General features: G+C 35.9%; 1 protein-coding gene across 4 annotated transcripts in view; it reads right to left on the bottom strand.

Moving 5' to 3' along the window:
* LOC111871884 (uncharacterized protein KIAA1841 homolog) overlaps positions 1-15,583 on the bottom strand; it is a 27,408-nt gene extending 11,825 nt beyond the window's left edge. For 2 of the 4 annotated variants that reach the window (XM_033754438.1, XM_033754440.1), the window contains exons 1-9: positions 13,594-15,583; positions 13,338-13,450; positions 12,830-12,943; positions 11,331-11,484; positions 10,304-10,570; positions 6,353-6,632; positions 4,366-4,516; positions 2,328-2,465; positions 638-947 (exon numbers count right to left, since the gene is read on the bottom strand). In XM_033754438.1, the coding sequence (XP_033610329.1) occupies positions 638-947; positions 2,328-2,465; positions 4,366-4,516; positions 6,353-6,632; positions 10,304-10,570; positions 11,331-11,484; positions 12,830-12,943; positions 13,338-13,450; positions 13,594-14,588 (2,522 nt within the window). In that variant the 5' untranslated portion in view covers positions 14,589-15,583. The remainder of the gene's footprint in view (positions 1-637; positions 948-2,327; positions 2,466-4,365; positions 4,517-6,352; positions 6,633-10,303; positions 10,571-11,330; positions 11,485-12,829; positions 12,944-13,337; positions 13,451-13,593) is intronic. The other 2 variants (XM_023865266.2, XM_033754439.1) reach the window with 2 other exon arrangements.

Raw genomic sequence — 15,583 nt, 5'->3', positions numbered from 1 at the left:
CCAATTTAGTTTACAAATGCACAATAGTCAACAAGTTACTTTCATGGTGTTGGCATTGCTAGCACTGGAAGTTCTCACTGTTTCATAGATGACACTTTTGAATCATCAGGAAATGTTTCAAACACTGATGTTCATGTATTTATTATTATGTCCAAAGTGTAGCACTACCTGGTGAAAAGTATGTAATTATGTCACTCAGGCACTGGTTTGAGAACAAATTACTTCATTAAAAGTAGCAATATGTATCTTTCAAAGTTCTACCATACTATAAAATTTCACATTCTTATGTTAACTGGAATGATTTTGTTCCACATTAAGGGAGCATAAAATTAATGGCATGGCTTTTAACATTTAAAACAAATGGTTTATATACTTGCATATACTTTTATTTCTAATACTTAGAAGTGTATTCTTGTAAAATAAATCTGGTTTTTAGTTGTAAAGGGGTTTGGCCACCACATAAATGGCACCATCATTAAAAATATATACATGAAATGGCGAAATTTTAAAATGATTCTTTTCATGCAAAAGGCATAAAGGTTTTCATTTTCAAGAGATCAGGCACCAGTAGGAGGAGAAAATAGCACCGTGTTCTATGTTTTCCTATTAGAAGCAAGCAAAAGGCAACAGTCCTAACCTATTCTTGGCAGATCTATAGTACTGATGAACTTCAGTGTGTCGGGGCTTAGCTGTCACAGAGCGGACTGGGACATGACCAGATTCTTCTGAGTGATTGTCAGAATCACTACTACTGCTACTGCTGCCGCTGCTACTGCTGTCATCATTGGTGGATGAATTATCTACATCTGGATTACTGCCAGGACTGCTGGTTACCTCAGCAACTGACATCTGCCTTCCTACAGGTGGATGTCCACATGTTGTAACTGGTCTGCTAGTAACATTATTTGTGCCACTGCTGGAACTGCTGTTATTCCTTGAAGAAACACCTAAAATTAACATCAAAATTTCTATACCAGTAAGTCAATGGAATTCCTAAGTGCAAGTTGTCTGCCATTGGCAGCCAAGTAAAAGAATCTATTATTGTGCCTGTTTATTAAACAGGAGGAAAAAAATGATGGCATGCATGCTCTAAAGCTATGTTTGCAAAACGATTCTGGTTTTGGCTTCAGAATTCTAAAACAAAATTAAAGTCAGGAAGTGACACAAAGACAATAATATCTGTTATCACTGTATGATTTCAACCAACAGAATTTAGCAAAACTACCAATCAAAATAAAATGTCATAAAACTCCATTCATTGCTTTTTCTGTTGTTATATTTGTACAGAGTGAGACAGGTGGAAGCAAATGTGTGTATTTTTGCATCTTTCATTGCAAAGATGATAAAAACTTCATACAAAAAGAAAGATGTAGTGGATTGTGCATGCAGTTTGACTAACAGGCAGCAGAGACCTATGGCACAGTTGTAACTAGCCCACACACTGATTCACTATTGCACTTTGGAACCATTTTTCCAAATGACATGTGGATCCTGGAATGCCCAGTAATGTCTGCTATGTACACTGAAAAGTCTTTCTGTGAAAATATCACCTCATTGCAACCTAGAACATAATCAAGGAAGACTGTGTCCTCAATATGGTAGTCAAATAATAATAGAATTTTGGTTAGATGCATTTAGAGTGTAATGACAGGAGGTACTATAGTAGTAACACAAGCGAAGTACTGTAACTGTCTACTAAATGTCATGAAAAATAAAACAATAAAACATAAAATAACAATCAAACCTCACCTAACTAATTAGAGGCTGACAATAGTATGATGGAAAAATCCATAATTACAAATAAAATGAAAACTATGGAACTACAACAGTGCAACGTGATACTGGCTGTAACAGCTACAAGACGTTACCACCTCACCAATTCTTGGATCACATGCATTGTTCCCACATCACACTCAACTCTAATTGAGTTTTCCAAAAAAATAATTCATAAACTGAAATTTTATCAAGACATATTTGCATCTTATTTTAGGTTAAAGAAACAAACGGTAGAGCTGTAAGTGCAAATACTTATATCATGTTGCCACAACACATATAAACTTAATAACTGTTCTGCAGAAATTGTGTAAGGTTTAAATTTTATCTAGGGAAATTTACTTCTCAGTGTTTACCATGAAGTTGTGTGGTGGATTCTGCACATGCAAATTTCCAAATAATGTGCTTAGAGAGTATTCATAATACATTTTGAGAGAAAGTTAAACTAAAAATATTTATTCAGAAAAAGAAGGAATTCATAAATCTCTCTAAATATTAGTCATTCTGATACAGAATGTAAAGAAGCACATGATATAGATATATGTAGTAATCACCAGAGATCTGTTGCCGTTCTTTCTTCTGATGTGTCTCCCATACTTTTGCAAGAAGACCCTGCCTGGGTGGTGGTTGTGCCAACTCAACTCCATCCCACCAGAGCACTTCTCGACTGTCAGTGTCATCTCTTCCAGGCTCTAAAATTACAAAGAACCTGATAATTTTTTAGAGAATGTAATAAGGAAAGTAATCTTACCATATTATGTGTATAAGAATTACAACTATCTCACATTAACTTTCAGAATCTAAAGTAGATGTGACAATATTGGTAACAGTTTCTTTCAATATAGCATTCCTCATTTCAAATTTTTTAAATTAAATAGTCTGTAGAATAGTGTTGCAGTAATGGTTACTGATTATTATAAAATACTGCATCAACTGTCTGTTAGTTTCACACTGGGGACCAAACCTTTGCATATTTTTCAAGTGAGGGCAGAGTCTTTAAGACATTATATCAGTAATTTGTCTATGGAAGATACATAGGTTTCATCCCTCTTCCACCTCATCAACTGTGTATTTATTTTCGTTTGACCTCCCCTCAAACTTATAAGGGCTATAAACAATTTGTGCACAATGTCTGTGATCCTGGGTGACACAAGAGAAATGCAGCATTTGGAAACAAATTATATAGTGGTGGAATAAATACCATACTAAGCTGCTGTTAAGCACAGTATCTACATTTGATAGGCAAGTACTAGACAAAATGAAAGAACATTTTTCTCTGTCTTTCACTTGCTGCTGACAGATTTTGTTAAAGTTGTTAGTGTGAGGGAAGAAATATTCCTTGTGGTGGTGTAGTAGCCTAACTCCAAACATTTGATGGTCTCCCAGACTCTCAGATATTCTACACTGACAGTTCGTACAATAACTGATTCTTAATATTATCATGTGATGCAATGCCCAAAGCTTGTAATTAGACTGTTGTGATTTGTATTTAAAATTTCAATTTCTGACAACAGAAGAAAATTATGCTAATAATAAAACAACTTTGGGTTAGTAGTTCTGAAGTATGAGGTCTGAGATTGAAACATACATTATGGTATTATCAGTATAGTTAGTATCTATGTTTGACCAAACTGCTATACCTGAACTAAGAAATGGCTGTCTCCAACCTAATTATTGAAACAAATGGCCAGAGTTAACTGTACTCACGCTTATCAGTATATTTATATCACTAAGATATTGCTACATGACAACTTATGGGTGTTTCAGATTCATACAACTCCTGTTTCACTGCTCTTTCTCTCTATTACCATGGCACTCCTGTCTGATATTAATGATTTTCTGAGAAGAGCTCAAAAGCCTGAAACCCCAAATAGCTATGTCTGGAATAAAATGATGTGTGATAAAACATAATTGCCTTTACTGTTACATCCTGAAAGTCAGAGTCCATGTATAACATTTCTTGAGAATAACTGAAGCAAACTACTTGACAAAAATGTAACTGAGTATTAGTGTCTTCTGGAATGTGACACATTGTAGTCTGGTAGATTGTTACCAATATTTTGGAGGAAGCAGATTCCTCTGAAATACCAGTAATAATCTACCTGCATAACATCCTAAAAGATCTTGCCAGTTGTTGCCATGAGAACCTCAAATAAAAAATAACTCTTTTTCCATTGCATTGTGTACCATGTTCAGATACCCCCGAGGATGATATTTGAATTCAGAATATGTCTCGTCACCAATTAAGATAAAATAAGTAACAAATAATTCCTTATGTTGTAACCTGACTGCATTCTGATATGTTTGTAAATGAAAAGATAACTGTTTTCCAAGAATCATGAATTACACAAGGAAATCAGAGCTAGAACATATTGTGTATCGAAGCTACAGAAGTGATTATGGTCACTTTGTTGGATAGGTAGTCCAAGTTGGGTTCTCAATTAATAAAAAGTTGTGTTAACTGTAATATAGATGACTAATTTTACTTTGTTAAACACTGATCACAGTAGTCTGCCATTACTTAAATCTGAAGATTAAAATATTTTCTTTTCATCTCACTTACTCTTTGTGAACTAATTCATTCATTGTTACCTCTGTTACTAACAAGTCGTGTGAGCCTCTCAGGAAATTGAAGTTTTGGAGGCTCTAACATTATCATGTTCTGATGTTTCATAAACAAATTGTGGACTTCAATATCTCTAGGAGAGTTCAAAACAAGAGTATGCTCTTTAAATTGACAACCCTGAAACAGAAATTTGTTACTGTAAACAATAAGATCTCATATTTTGTACCAATCTATGAGACTGCATAGTGTGGCATCCCAGAAAATAGTTTCTTTCAAAGCAGTAAGAATGTCAAGTTTCACACCAGAGATACTTCTCTAAGTGTCACAAATGCTATTAATATGACTGTTGACTGACATAACATCAGTAGCCTGATTTTAACATTCACCAATTTTGAAGTTTACCTGTAAAAAATATATATATATTCTAAAACACTTATTGTGTGTCTATAATATACTTAAAAAGTGCCTTCTTCTGGCTTATTTTGGACTTCATCCATTGTCTGGTATGTAAAAGACAAAAGACCACAACATGGCCCAGTGATTGAGACTAGCTCTTTCTAACGGGCCCAACTGAGTAGGTTTTATCCTTCCCTACCCACCTGAAGATGGAGACAGATCCAGTCTCCAAAACGTTGTGGTCTTTTGACTTTTACATACCAGACGATGGATGAAGTCCAAAATAAGCCAGAAGAAGTACAGTATACACCATCGTCAGAATCCTTTAAAGTCTATCTTAAAAAGTGTCGTTTAATTCAAGGCACCACATTCCTCTCATAGGCAAGCCATACCGCATTAGGACTAGCAACTCCGTGATATTTCTATGGGGACACCTAACTGTACTGCTTTCCCCACTCCATTGTTTGGTTAGGTTTAATTGCTATATTAATCATAAGTTATCCATCTTGAGGGTGAACCATGAAACAAGGAATACCTCAGAAAATTCAATGCATGCACATTAGATTGTGACTTCTCTCATGTGCTTTTGCACAAGATGCATGAAGTGAATGTTATGTAATGTAATGCATCGAGTAGTTAAGTCCACCCAACTATGTTTTATCACAAAAACTAATGAATGGATTTAGATTAATTTTTATATTGCACATCTTGTTAAATGTCATAGGGCAAATTTGGTTTTAATTTGTTTTACCCAAATATAACCTCCACTTCAGATCTTGCTGAAACCTACACCATTTATTATAAACACTCTTTTTGTGTGTTGAATATTTGATGACATGCAAAGAATTGTAATTTTTTATTCTGTGCAGTAAGGTATATGCAGTGTGACTTGTTTTTTCATCCAAGTTAAATAAGTATTAAGGTCTATGACATATGAAAAATAGCAAAGAATGCATTTGAAAAGTCTGTGTATTCCAAATTGGAGTAAAGTAAAATAAGTAAGTTACCATGTGCTTAATTAGTTAAGCACCACACCATGAAGACATATGTGAGAGTGCGGGTATAGCTCCACCATTATTGGCCTCAGCACTAAATGGCAATCAGTGGTCAGCTTCAAGACCCAACTGCTTTATACCCAGGTCAAGAGCTCCTTGTATCTGATGGGTAGGAGGTTGTATGAGCCATTCTGCACACTGTGGATCAGAGAAAAATCTCTTGCCCCTGTCAGGAATTGAACCCTGGTCATCCAGCCTATAGCTCATCGCTACACAGGCTGAGCTATCCCAGCTCTCTATTCCAAATTGGAGTGCATATTTATACTATTTACTTTTATAGTAAAAAGTAACATCAATTAAAGAAAAAGCTGATGTTTATGGCAAGTACTACTAGAATGGATATTAAAGAAATATGGTAGGGTGATGTTGAGTAGATTCATTTGGCTCATGATAGGGGGCAAATGGTGGGCTCCAATAAACCTCTGGAATTTGAAAAATGCAGAGAATTTCTTCACTAACCGAGAAACTATTTGCTTCTCAAGAAATATTCTGCTTCAAAAAGTTAATTAGTTTTTAATTAGGAATTATGGAAGTTCATGTTTAAAGTGACTATGACACTCACTGACTGGCTGCTGAAAACCTCAAAGCGATAGGCCCTTTCCCCACAACAAGGATAGCGACCAATAGGAAATGCCATAGCACGTTGATGTTCCATGGTGAAGAACTGTGGTGGCTCTGGATGGTGGTAGCACCACTGCATCTGGTAAACTGGGAAGTAATTATGGCAAAAACTGCAATATAGAAAGTGACAATCTCCCCATAATCGCCAATATGTGCGACGCCAACACTTCAGCTCCTGCCTTAAGCACCGAATATAATCATTCAGATTCCAGCTTGGGTCCCTGAAAGCAAATGTTAGCTTCACATAGTGATACAAATCTTACCCTTCCTTTCCACAAATAAATACTATGCTACATATATATACCTTCGAAATGTGGTGTTGGAGAAGGATGGAGAAGATCAGTTGGACCAATTATGTGAGAAATGAAGAAGTGTTATTTAGAGTCAGTGAGCAGAGGAATATCCTACACGAAATAAGAAAACAGAAGGCTAATTGGATTGGTCATATCTTACGCGGTAACTACCTTCTAAAAGAAGTTATCGAAGGAAAGATAGAGGGGCAGATAGAAGTGACCAGAAGACGAGGAAGAAGACGTAAGAAGATGCTGGATGACCTTGGGGATGGAAGAGGATATTTTCATTTGAAGGAGAAAGCTCTCGATCGCATCAAGTGGAGGAACTGTTTTGGAAGAGACTGTGGACCTGTCACCTTGACAGATTACAGATGAATGAATGAATGAATATATATACATAACAAACTGGTTGGTCTTGGTGAATATTGGTTAAGTCAGTGACAAACTCTGGTATCAAAATATAATTTTGATGAAAAAAAAGGAAAAAGTAAAGCTATTCCTGTAACAGGCTGTGAAGGCCCATAGGGTTGTGAGACGTTGAGGGTCCCATATTATCTAGACAATCTGCTCAAAGATGGCGGTAAGGTTGTCAGCCTTACGCGCCAGCCGCGCTTTACTCCCCAGGAAAATTATTTAATTAATTCCTGGTACTCATTTCTGTTAGAGATTGAGTCAACCCCAGGGCCATAGTGCGGCTGGAAGGATTAAGTAAATTGAAAAAAATCCAATGACCTCATCAGGACTTGAACCCGCGACCTTCCGGCTTGTAGCATAGTGGTCAAAGAAAAAATAAAACTAGAAGTAACTCTCTAAGACCATTAATTGAATGTGAAGGGAGAGCTGGAGGGGCTATTCAGATAGAATGGATGGAGATAAGTGGCTAAAGATAGCATAAAATTATATGTATACTGGGAAAAGCATTGAAATAAGAAAAGAAAACAACATAAAGAGAATTTTGAGGTCAGACCAAGACAATAGACCACTGTAGATCGTGGTGCAAGGGCCGAGAAGGCCCACCCTTTATATATTGATTCATTCAAGATATAGGTGGGTGGACAATATTAAAATGGATCTTAGAGAGAAAGGATGGGAGGGTATGGATTGCATTGATCTGTCTCAGTATGGGAACCAGTGGACAGCTCTTGTGAACATGGTTATGGACCTTCAGGTTCCATAAAATGCTGGTAAATTTTTGAGTAGCTGCAGATTTGGTTTCTCCTCAAGAAGGGCTCAGCTCCATAAGTAAGTAAGTAATGTAGAAGAAAAGGTAAACTGAACGTTAGTTCTCCATACATATTAGCAGGCTGGAAAAGCACATAATAAATAAGTGAAACATATCTTTAATTTAATTAACAGAGCTATATTAGGAGAAGAGTATGAATTATGAAACACTGTGCCAAAATATAACAGTTGAGTAATTACAGAAACCAAACTAAACTTCTGTACATTGATTTCAGCCAAATACCAACGAGAGCTGAAGTCTGAAATAAGGATACAGCAACATTACTATGGTGGCTACTTGAGAAGAATTTGGGCAATCCCAGTCATGTGTGTCTACAATTCATACATAAGTGAAATCTTGACTTTTCATTTTTGAACTGACCACTCAAACAAATGTAAAACTGAGAACAGTGTAAAATCAGAAAACTGAATATGATGAACTGTAACGGAAAAAACGGGTTGCTTTATACTGTGACTCCGGTAAGTCATTTCAGTCATACAATGTAAATGTTCATACACTACTCTATATATGAAGAAAGCAGTCTTCTGGGACATGGCGCCATGTATATGTGGTGTTAACCGATGTTTTGGAGGAACGTATCGCCTCCATCTTCAGGGTAGAAGGAAAAATAAGAAAATCTGCAAGTGAAGAAACAGTGAGAAGGGGTGCAAGCAGACTAATGCCGGAAATAAACTCAGCTATATGAGAGCAGGAAAGGAAGGAACAGGTCTACATGGGAAATCAGTGGAAAGGGAGAGGGGAAAGGTCTGGGGGAGCCTTTGCAAGGTTAGAGTAGGTATAGGATATTGTGTCGGGGGAGAAGGCCACACAGTCCATGACTGACTCCCATAGCAACCCCCCAGATTAAGTGTTAATGCCCTCCCATTAACCTTGCCTTTCTCCCACACATCCTATACCTGCTATAACCTTGCTCCTGTCCCAGACCCTTCCCCTCTCCCTCTCCACTGATTTCCCCCTGTAGACTCCCCCCCTCCCTTCCCTGTTCTCACATAGCTGAGTTTATTTCCAACATTAGTCTGCTTGCACCTCGTCTCACTGTCTCTTCGCTTGCAGATTTTCTTATTTTTCCTTCTACCCTGAAGATGGAGGCGATACGTTCCTCCAAAACGTCGGTTAACACCACATCTACATGGCGCCACATCCCAGAAGACTGCTTTCTTCATAGTCACCGCCGTGAAAACCTAAAATCTTACATACTCTATATACATTGCTATTTCTTTAACCACAGCAGGACATTTATTCCTTTTTTCCCCTCAATATCTCAGTCTGTATGCACCATCACATAAGGTTTAAAAAATTTCATATGCAAATATATGGCTCTTTAACTAGCAAAAGCCTTGAACATGAGTTTCACGGCGCTGGTATATACTCTGATTTTCTGAAATAAAATGCTTTAAATGTTAGATTAGATAAATGTCCATTGCCAGAACACAAAGATGAAGTGTGAATTCAAGAAAATCTTAAATTTGAAGAAACATAAAATTGGTTAAAATTCAACATTTCTTATGGCCATTTGGCTGGAACCAAATGAAAAATGCATAAAATCAGGAAAAAGTTAATTTTGAGAGTATAAAATTGCATTCACGAAGATCATCAGATTTTTCTATATTAAAAATTTCTGCCTTCATCATCTTAAGGAATAGCTGTATTTGGCGTGTGGTCTTAAGTTGCCTAGTGGTTTACAAGTTCTGAAATTATGAATGAATTTTTCAGGCAATAACAATGTATTAGTGTGATCAAACAAATTAGAATACAGAAATGATCTTGAATTAAATCATGATGAAAACTCTTTGTATTTCTTTTCCATTATCACTCTAACACTTACCATCATCTCCACAGACTTGGAACATACGCACATTATGTGTAAAGGAAATGTTACTGTACTGCAGTTGAAAGTATGCTTGTAGCTTGGGCCAAAGTTGGGAAAATGATTAAGTACTAAGTTTATATTTCAGTCCATTCTATGCAAGAATGCTCTCTAGCACTAACAGAGATTTCAAACCTTTACATGGCAGAAGTTTTCTACTGATTCAGTTAAAGGTTAATTTTCTGGAACAATAAATCATCAGTTAGACAATGTAATCATCAGGCTACACGTAAGTAAGTGTAGCTAATGGCACAAATGATATTTAAAATCAGTATTACAACTAACAATATTTTTCAGAATGGCACTGGAAATCATCGATCTAATAGATCATGAAGTTCTCATATTGGGACATTTTATCTAAATATTAGCTTGCACTCTTTCATCCTAAATGTGGAAGTTTTCTCTATTGTTCCATTAAGGAAAATTTGGAATTTCAGATGTAATCGCGTGACTCACATTATCAGTAGAAGGTGAGTCATGGCATATTACCTAACATGATTTCCATGTATATTTCCGAAATGATCCATCTTCATATTGCTTGGTTTGCAGAGAATGCGCCCTCCCAACTGACGAAGAATGAGTTTGTCACATTTTCCACATTTGTATACATTTGCAAGACTTGCAAAATGGCCACGGGCAGGTTCAGGACTTGTCTCTGTCAAAGCCAAAATCAACTTGCAGTACAGACGGCTCTGAATCTTATCCTTCTTATCATGAAGACCTTCCACATCAGAGTTGGAGAAGAGATTTGCTAGTCTACACAGAAACAAAAGTCAATTAGGAAATAATGTCAGTGAAAAATTTGATCCTTTGTGGCATGTTATTTTAATATATAATGCTACACTTTTCTGACTTGCTGTCACTACATGATGATTAGAAACCAACTCTGGATGTTTCATATTTCCTTCTTCAGCATGAAAGCCGAAATTTGTGTCATTACTGTTCTTTCATATCAACAGAACATATCCCAGGGATACTGACTAGAGGCCACTTGTATTATACCATGACTCTGATCACTGAGGGCCCTCATTCGATGAGAAATCCCAAAGACATTAATTTAGTAATTAGTATATACAGGGTTATTCATAAGTCTGTGAAACATTTTAAAAATCCACAACAAATAAACTATGCATCGGATCGTGGTAATTGTTATGCCAATATAGAATGAAACTCTCCAAGTTTTCTAAAGCCTCCATTGCCTGCTAATCTCAGGGATCTTCACAACTGTATCACCGCTGCTGTGGCTCTGTTCAATCGTGATATGCTGATATGAGTGTGGGAGGAAACAGATTATCACATAGATGTCTGCTGTATCAGCAAAGGTGGACACATTGAGCATATGTGAACTAGGTAGAAAAGACTTGGTGAGTTTATCTCTATTTCAGTGTAATAAAATTTGGTATCCATTGCGTAGTTTATTTATTGTAAATTTTTAAAAAATTTCACTGACTTATGAATAACCTTGTATTATGAATGGTAGACATATTTTTAACTTTAAAATGCGAAACTAGCTTACCTAGTCAGGATACTATCATTAAGGCAAGCCAGGTTGGTGGATGTCTTGGCTATTTCATTCATATGTTGGTGACAGAACACAAGACAATCCTGCAGCAACGGGTCCATTTGTAAGAATGCTGCTGACACCAAGATTGGTACCACATTGCCAGCATCTTCAATACAATACAAAATATATATCTATGTTAAACCCAGTGCCAGTAGGTAGAGGTGTATGTCAAATTATAATCTGGAAACAAGGGTAACTGATTTTTTCATTTTGTTCATTATGTTGATAGGTTCTGTTTGTTCTCTAATGAACTGTTGCATCCCTATCATAAGAGACACCTTCAAATGGAAAATACAGAGCATCCTGCAATGACTAAATGTGCAATAAACTAGGACCACTGACATTCTATGTAAAAAATCATGCTGTATCCACAAGAAAATTTATGCAGTTACCAGCTTAATCCAGCCTGGGAGACAATAATGCAGTTAGTGAAACAGCAGAAAAATGCTATAAAAATTCCAAATCATCACATACTACTCAATCCAAATAAAAAGAACTGATGACATTTCTTTCTCTCTTCTCTGCCTCTCTCGCCAAGATTCATCAGACAAAAGAAAGAATATCAGCCCATAAAAGGAAAGTAAGTTTTAATCTGCTTCCAAATTGTCACAAAGCCATCAATCAGAGCGTCAAATTCCCCACTGCCTCTTGACCAAAAATGAGTGCCAGGCCTTAAAGATTGAGACAGCCAGATTCTCTGAAACATCTACAAACCAACCTACCAAAAAAGTGATTTCACTATCCAGTAATAGCAACTAGATCATCCTTTCCTGGTCACCAAGCAAACTTTTCTTAGACTCACTTAATTTCATATTTGGAGACATTCAATTACATTAACATATTATTCCATATATTATATAATATCAAGCAATATAGATATTGACCTCGGTCAATTTATAATTCCAGGACATTCAGGATAAACAAATAACCACCTTGTAAACAGTTTTAATTTTCAGAATTAGTACATGGTATGTTTTCTACTATTTTCTATTTTGATTTTTTTCCAAACATCTGGGGGTGGGGGAAGATGCCTAGATTTCTATTTATGCTTATGTTTGTGAGATTCTTTTTCAAATATTTTCTCTGAGATCTTTGCAATATATAAATCCAGTATACAACATATAATCTTAGCAACTAAATGGGAAATAAGGTACCATTATTTTCAAAAATTAAAAGGATTTCTTTCTAGTTTCAGTTGAAATTTTGACCTATTATGTATCTTCATTCTCTGCATCTAATAAAAGATTATAAAGAAGTAAAATTTAGTAGAAGTTTGAAAGTTTGCATGAATTTAATTACACTTTCAATGGAATGGGTTATATAAGAAAAAGCAGTGAACGAACACTTGTGGCATTATGGGTGGAAAGAGTGTGGACAGAGTAGCTAAGTTAATATTACATCTACACATAAGCTCAACTTAGAAAGTAGAAGTAAGACCGATGAATACCTACCAAGCTTAGGTGAACTGTCCTCTGATAAAGAATCCTTCTTCACCCAGCGCATTAGCCAGTCAAATATTGTGATGTCGCAATGCACTGATATATCCATATCTTCAAGCTTCTGACCTAAGTGAAAATTAAACTTGTGTATATAGAAGTAAGCTGGTCACGGTAGCCGAGCGGTCTAAGGCATGCACTGTCTTCGCTCGCTCAGAAACCGGGATCGTGGGTTCGAATCCCACTCAGGGCATGGATGTTTGTGTGCTTTTTTGTGTTTGTGTACAGGTAGAGGCCTTGCGACAAGCTGATCACCAGCCTAAGGAGTCCTACCGTATGTCTAAGATCTAGAAAAACTGAAGTGAATGGAGAAGTTCATGGAGGTAGGCCTAGGCCCACTGGGGCTGTAGTGCCAAGGAAAAAAAAAATATAGAAATAAAATTCTGTAATAAGACTAGAATGAAATATTGACAAATAAATGGAAGATTGGACTGAAACATGTAGTTCCTATACAATATTTCACCTGTTGTTACTTCAGCAAAGTATCCCATTTTGTTAACCAGAAGTTTCTGAGGGCATCGGAAATCTCGCTTCACATTCTTCACCTCATCACATACATGTATCTCCACTTCAGCCCTAGAATTATTCAACAAATTTATTAATATGTGATCCAGTAGGAAATTGTTCTAACAGTTCCTAAAAAGGCATTTTTATGCATGAGCAAGTAAATAGGGAAATTACAAATTTGTACTAAATGATGTAACTTATTTGTGACTTACTCTCCTGATATTGATTTCTTCCGGTTATTTACAACCACTTTCTCCTTAGGGAATGGGCCAGATGCAGATTTGTCAAGGGAGGTCACTGAAAAGGCTTTACTTTTGTCTGGGTTTGATGGTTTCTTCATTGCAGGATGAGTAGATGATTGCTTTGGTACAACATATGGCAATATTGAATCAAATAAACCTTCCTGAATTACTTCATTTAATTTACGTTTCATTAAATGTTCAAAACTGTTGTTATCTTCGTTTGTCGTCTTAAATTTACAGTCAGACAGAGCACACTTCTTGCTTGATATCGTTTTCCTTTTACTCTCTGTGTATTTACCTGACATGAGTAACTTACTCTTTGTTTGGCTTGTAGTAAATTGGTTTGAAGGTTTCTTCAGATCGGATAACATTTCCTCCTTTAGCAATGGATATCTTGTAGTATCATTCAAATTGCTGCTATTCTGTATGTCTTCTATGGGTATACCAGTTTTGTTGCCTATACTGTTTTTGGACACCTCACTCCGTATATCATGTTCTGAAATTTCTGAACTTGCATCTGACTGTATCTCCTTTGTTCTCTCATATACATTTTCTTCAAGCTCATTACAGTCAACACTTGATATGTTGGGAACAGTCTTGGACTGCTTCGTTAGAGAACTGTTCAGAACTTCCTTATCAATCGTCTCACTGAAAGTCTCTAGGCTTGTTTTAGGATGAGAATTGTCTTCTTTCATTACAAGCAAAGAGGAAGCAAACTCATTCATTGCAATGTTTTGCCAATCAATATCATGTCTGTCAGTTAGATAATTTGGAACACCTTCAATGGCTTCATTGATTTGATAAGCTGTATGAAGAAAATCTAGAAAATTTTTTAAGGATATTTCAGGACAAATTCTTTTTTCAAACCTTCCACAAGCTTTTGATAAAGTCTTACTATGTGGCTTTGGCATAGAGAGTGCTTCTGTTCCTATCAGTGCTGAACTTTTAGCATTTATGGCAGCCATTATTAGAATATTTGGTTCAGAGGTTATTAAGTCAAAAACACACAATTTTATAAAATGGAAAACCCCCTTTTTGTATGGTTCCTATATAATATAGCAGAACCGCACTATTGATTCACCATCTGTAAATAGAATGAGTTAAATTAAGATTAAAACAATTATGTTTATGATAGCAATGAACATTAATTAGATATAAGATTTGCAGGTAATTTTACAATAAATGAATGAATGAATAAATTCTAGAATTTATTCACCAACGTTAATATCACAAATTAGCATAGCACCTTGTTTTGTATCATTATGCAAGTCTGAAAACACATATTATCATAGGATATGGTCCACTGCACTATCAGCTGTTATGATCTGTGGTTAAATGAAACAGCACTATACAGAAATGGTTTACATTGATGGAAATTAAGTGATGCTAAAAATAATTGATGAAGGTTGCATTAATGCCCAGAAATGGGGTGTTGAACTCTGACTTACAGTTCTCTTCCTGTGTGTGTATACACACTGATCTACAACTGGCTCCAAGTCCATTCTCCAAACAAACCAATTACAGTAATGGCCAATGCCCCCACCTGATGCTAGGCTTTGTACCAGGCTCAGCAAGGTAACCTACTGCTGATCATATAACAAAAATCAATAGTCAGCATATCTCTCAAAGAGCTATTCAGCATATGTTTTAGCATGTCTACTTATACTATGTGTCTTTATATTTTCATAAGACTGGAATCTGAGAATATCTACCACATAGATAACTTCCTTAGTGAAATAACTAAGTGAAATGTAATGAATGTAATTATAGTTATGGAATGAACAAATTATTAGAATTTTTTTGTTCAAAATTTGAATATTACATGATTTGAACACCAAATTTAATTAATTCTGATACCAAGTTGTCATATTGTAGAAATTTACTGTAAATATTAGAGGTTACATTCAACAACTGTCAAGTCATGGAAGGGGCACATTGAACATGTTTTAAAAAAGTTAAG

The sequence above is a fragment of the Cryptotermes secundus genome, unplaced genomic scaffold, assembly GCF_002891405.2.
Source record: "Cryptotermes secundus unplaced genomic scaffold, Csec_1.0 scaffold1350, whole genome shotgun sequence".
Lineage (NCBI taxonomy): Eukaryota > Metazoa > Arthropoda > Insecta > Blattodea > Kalotermitidae > Cryptotermes > Cryptotermes secundus.
Note: the sequence above shows the minus strand (reverse complement) of the source record. Positions and strands in the feature narration are given on the sequence as shown.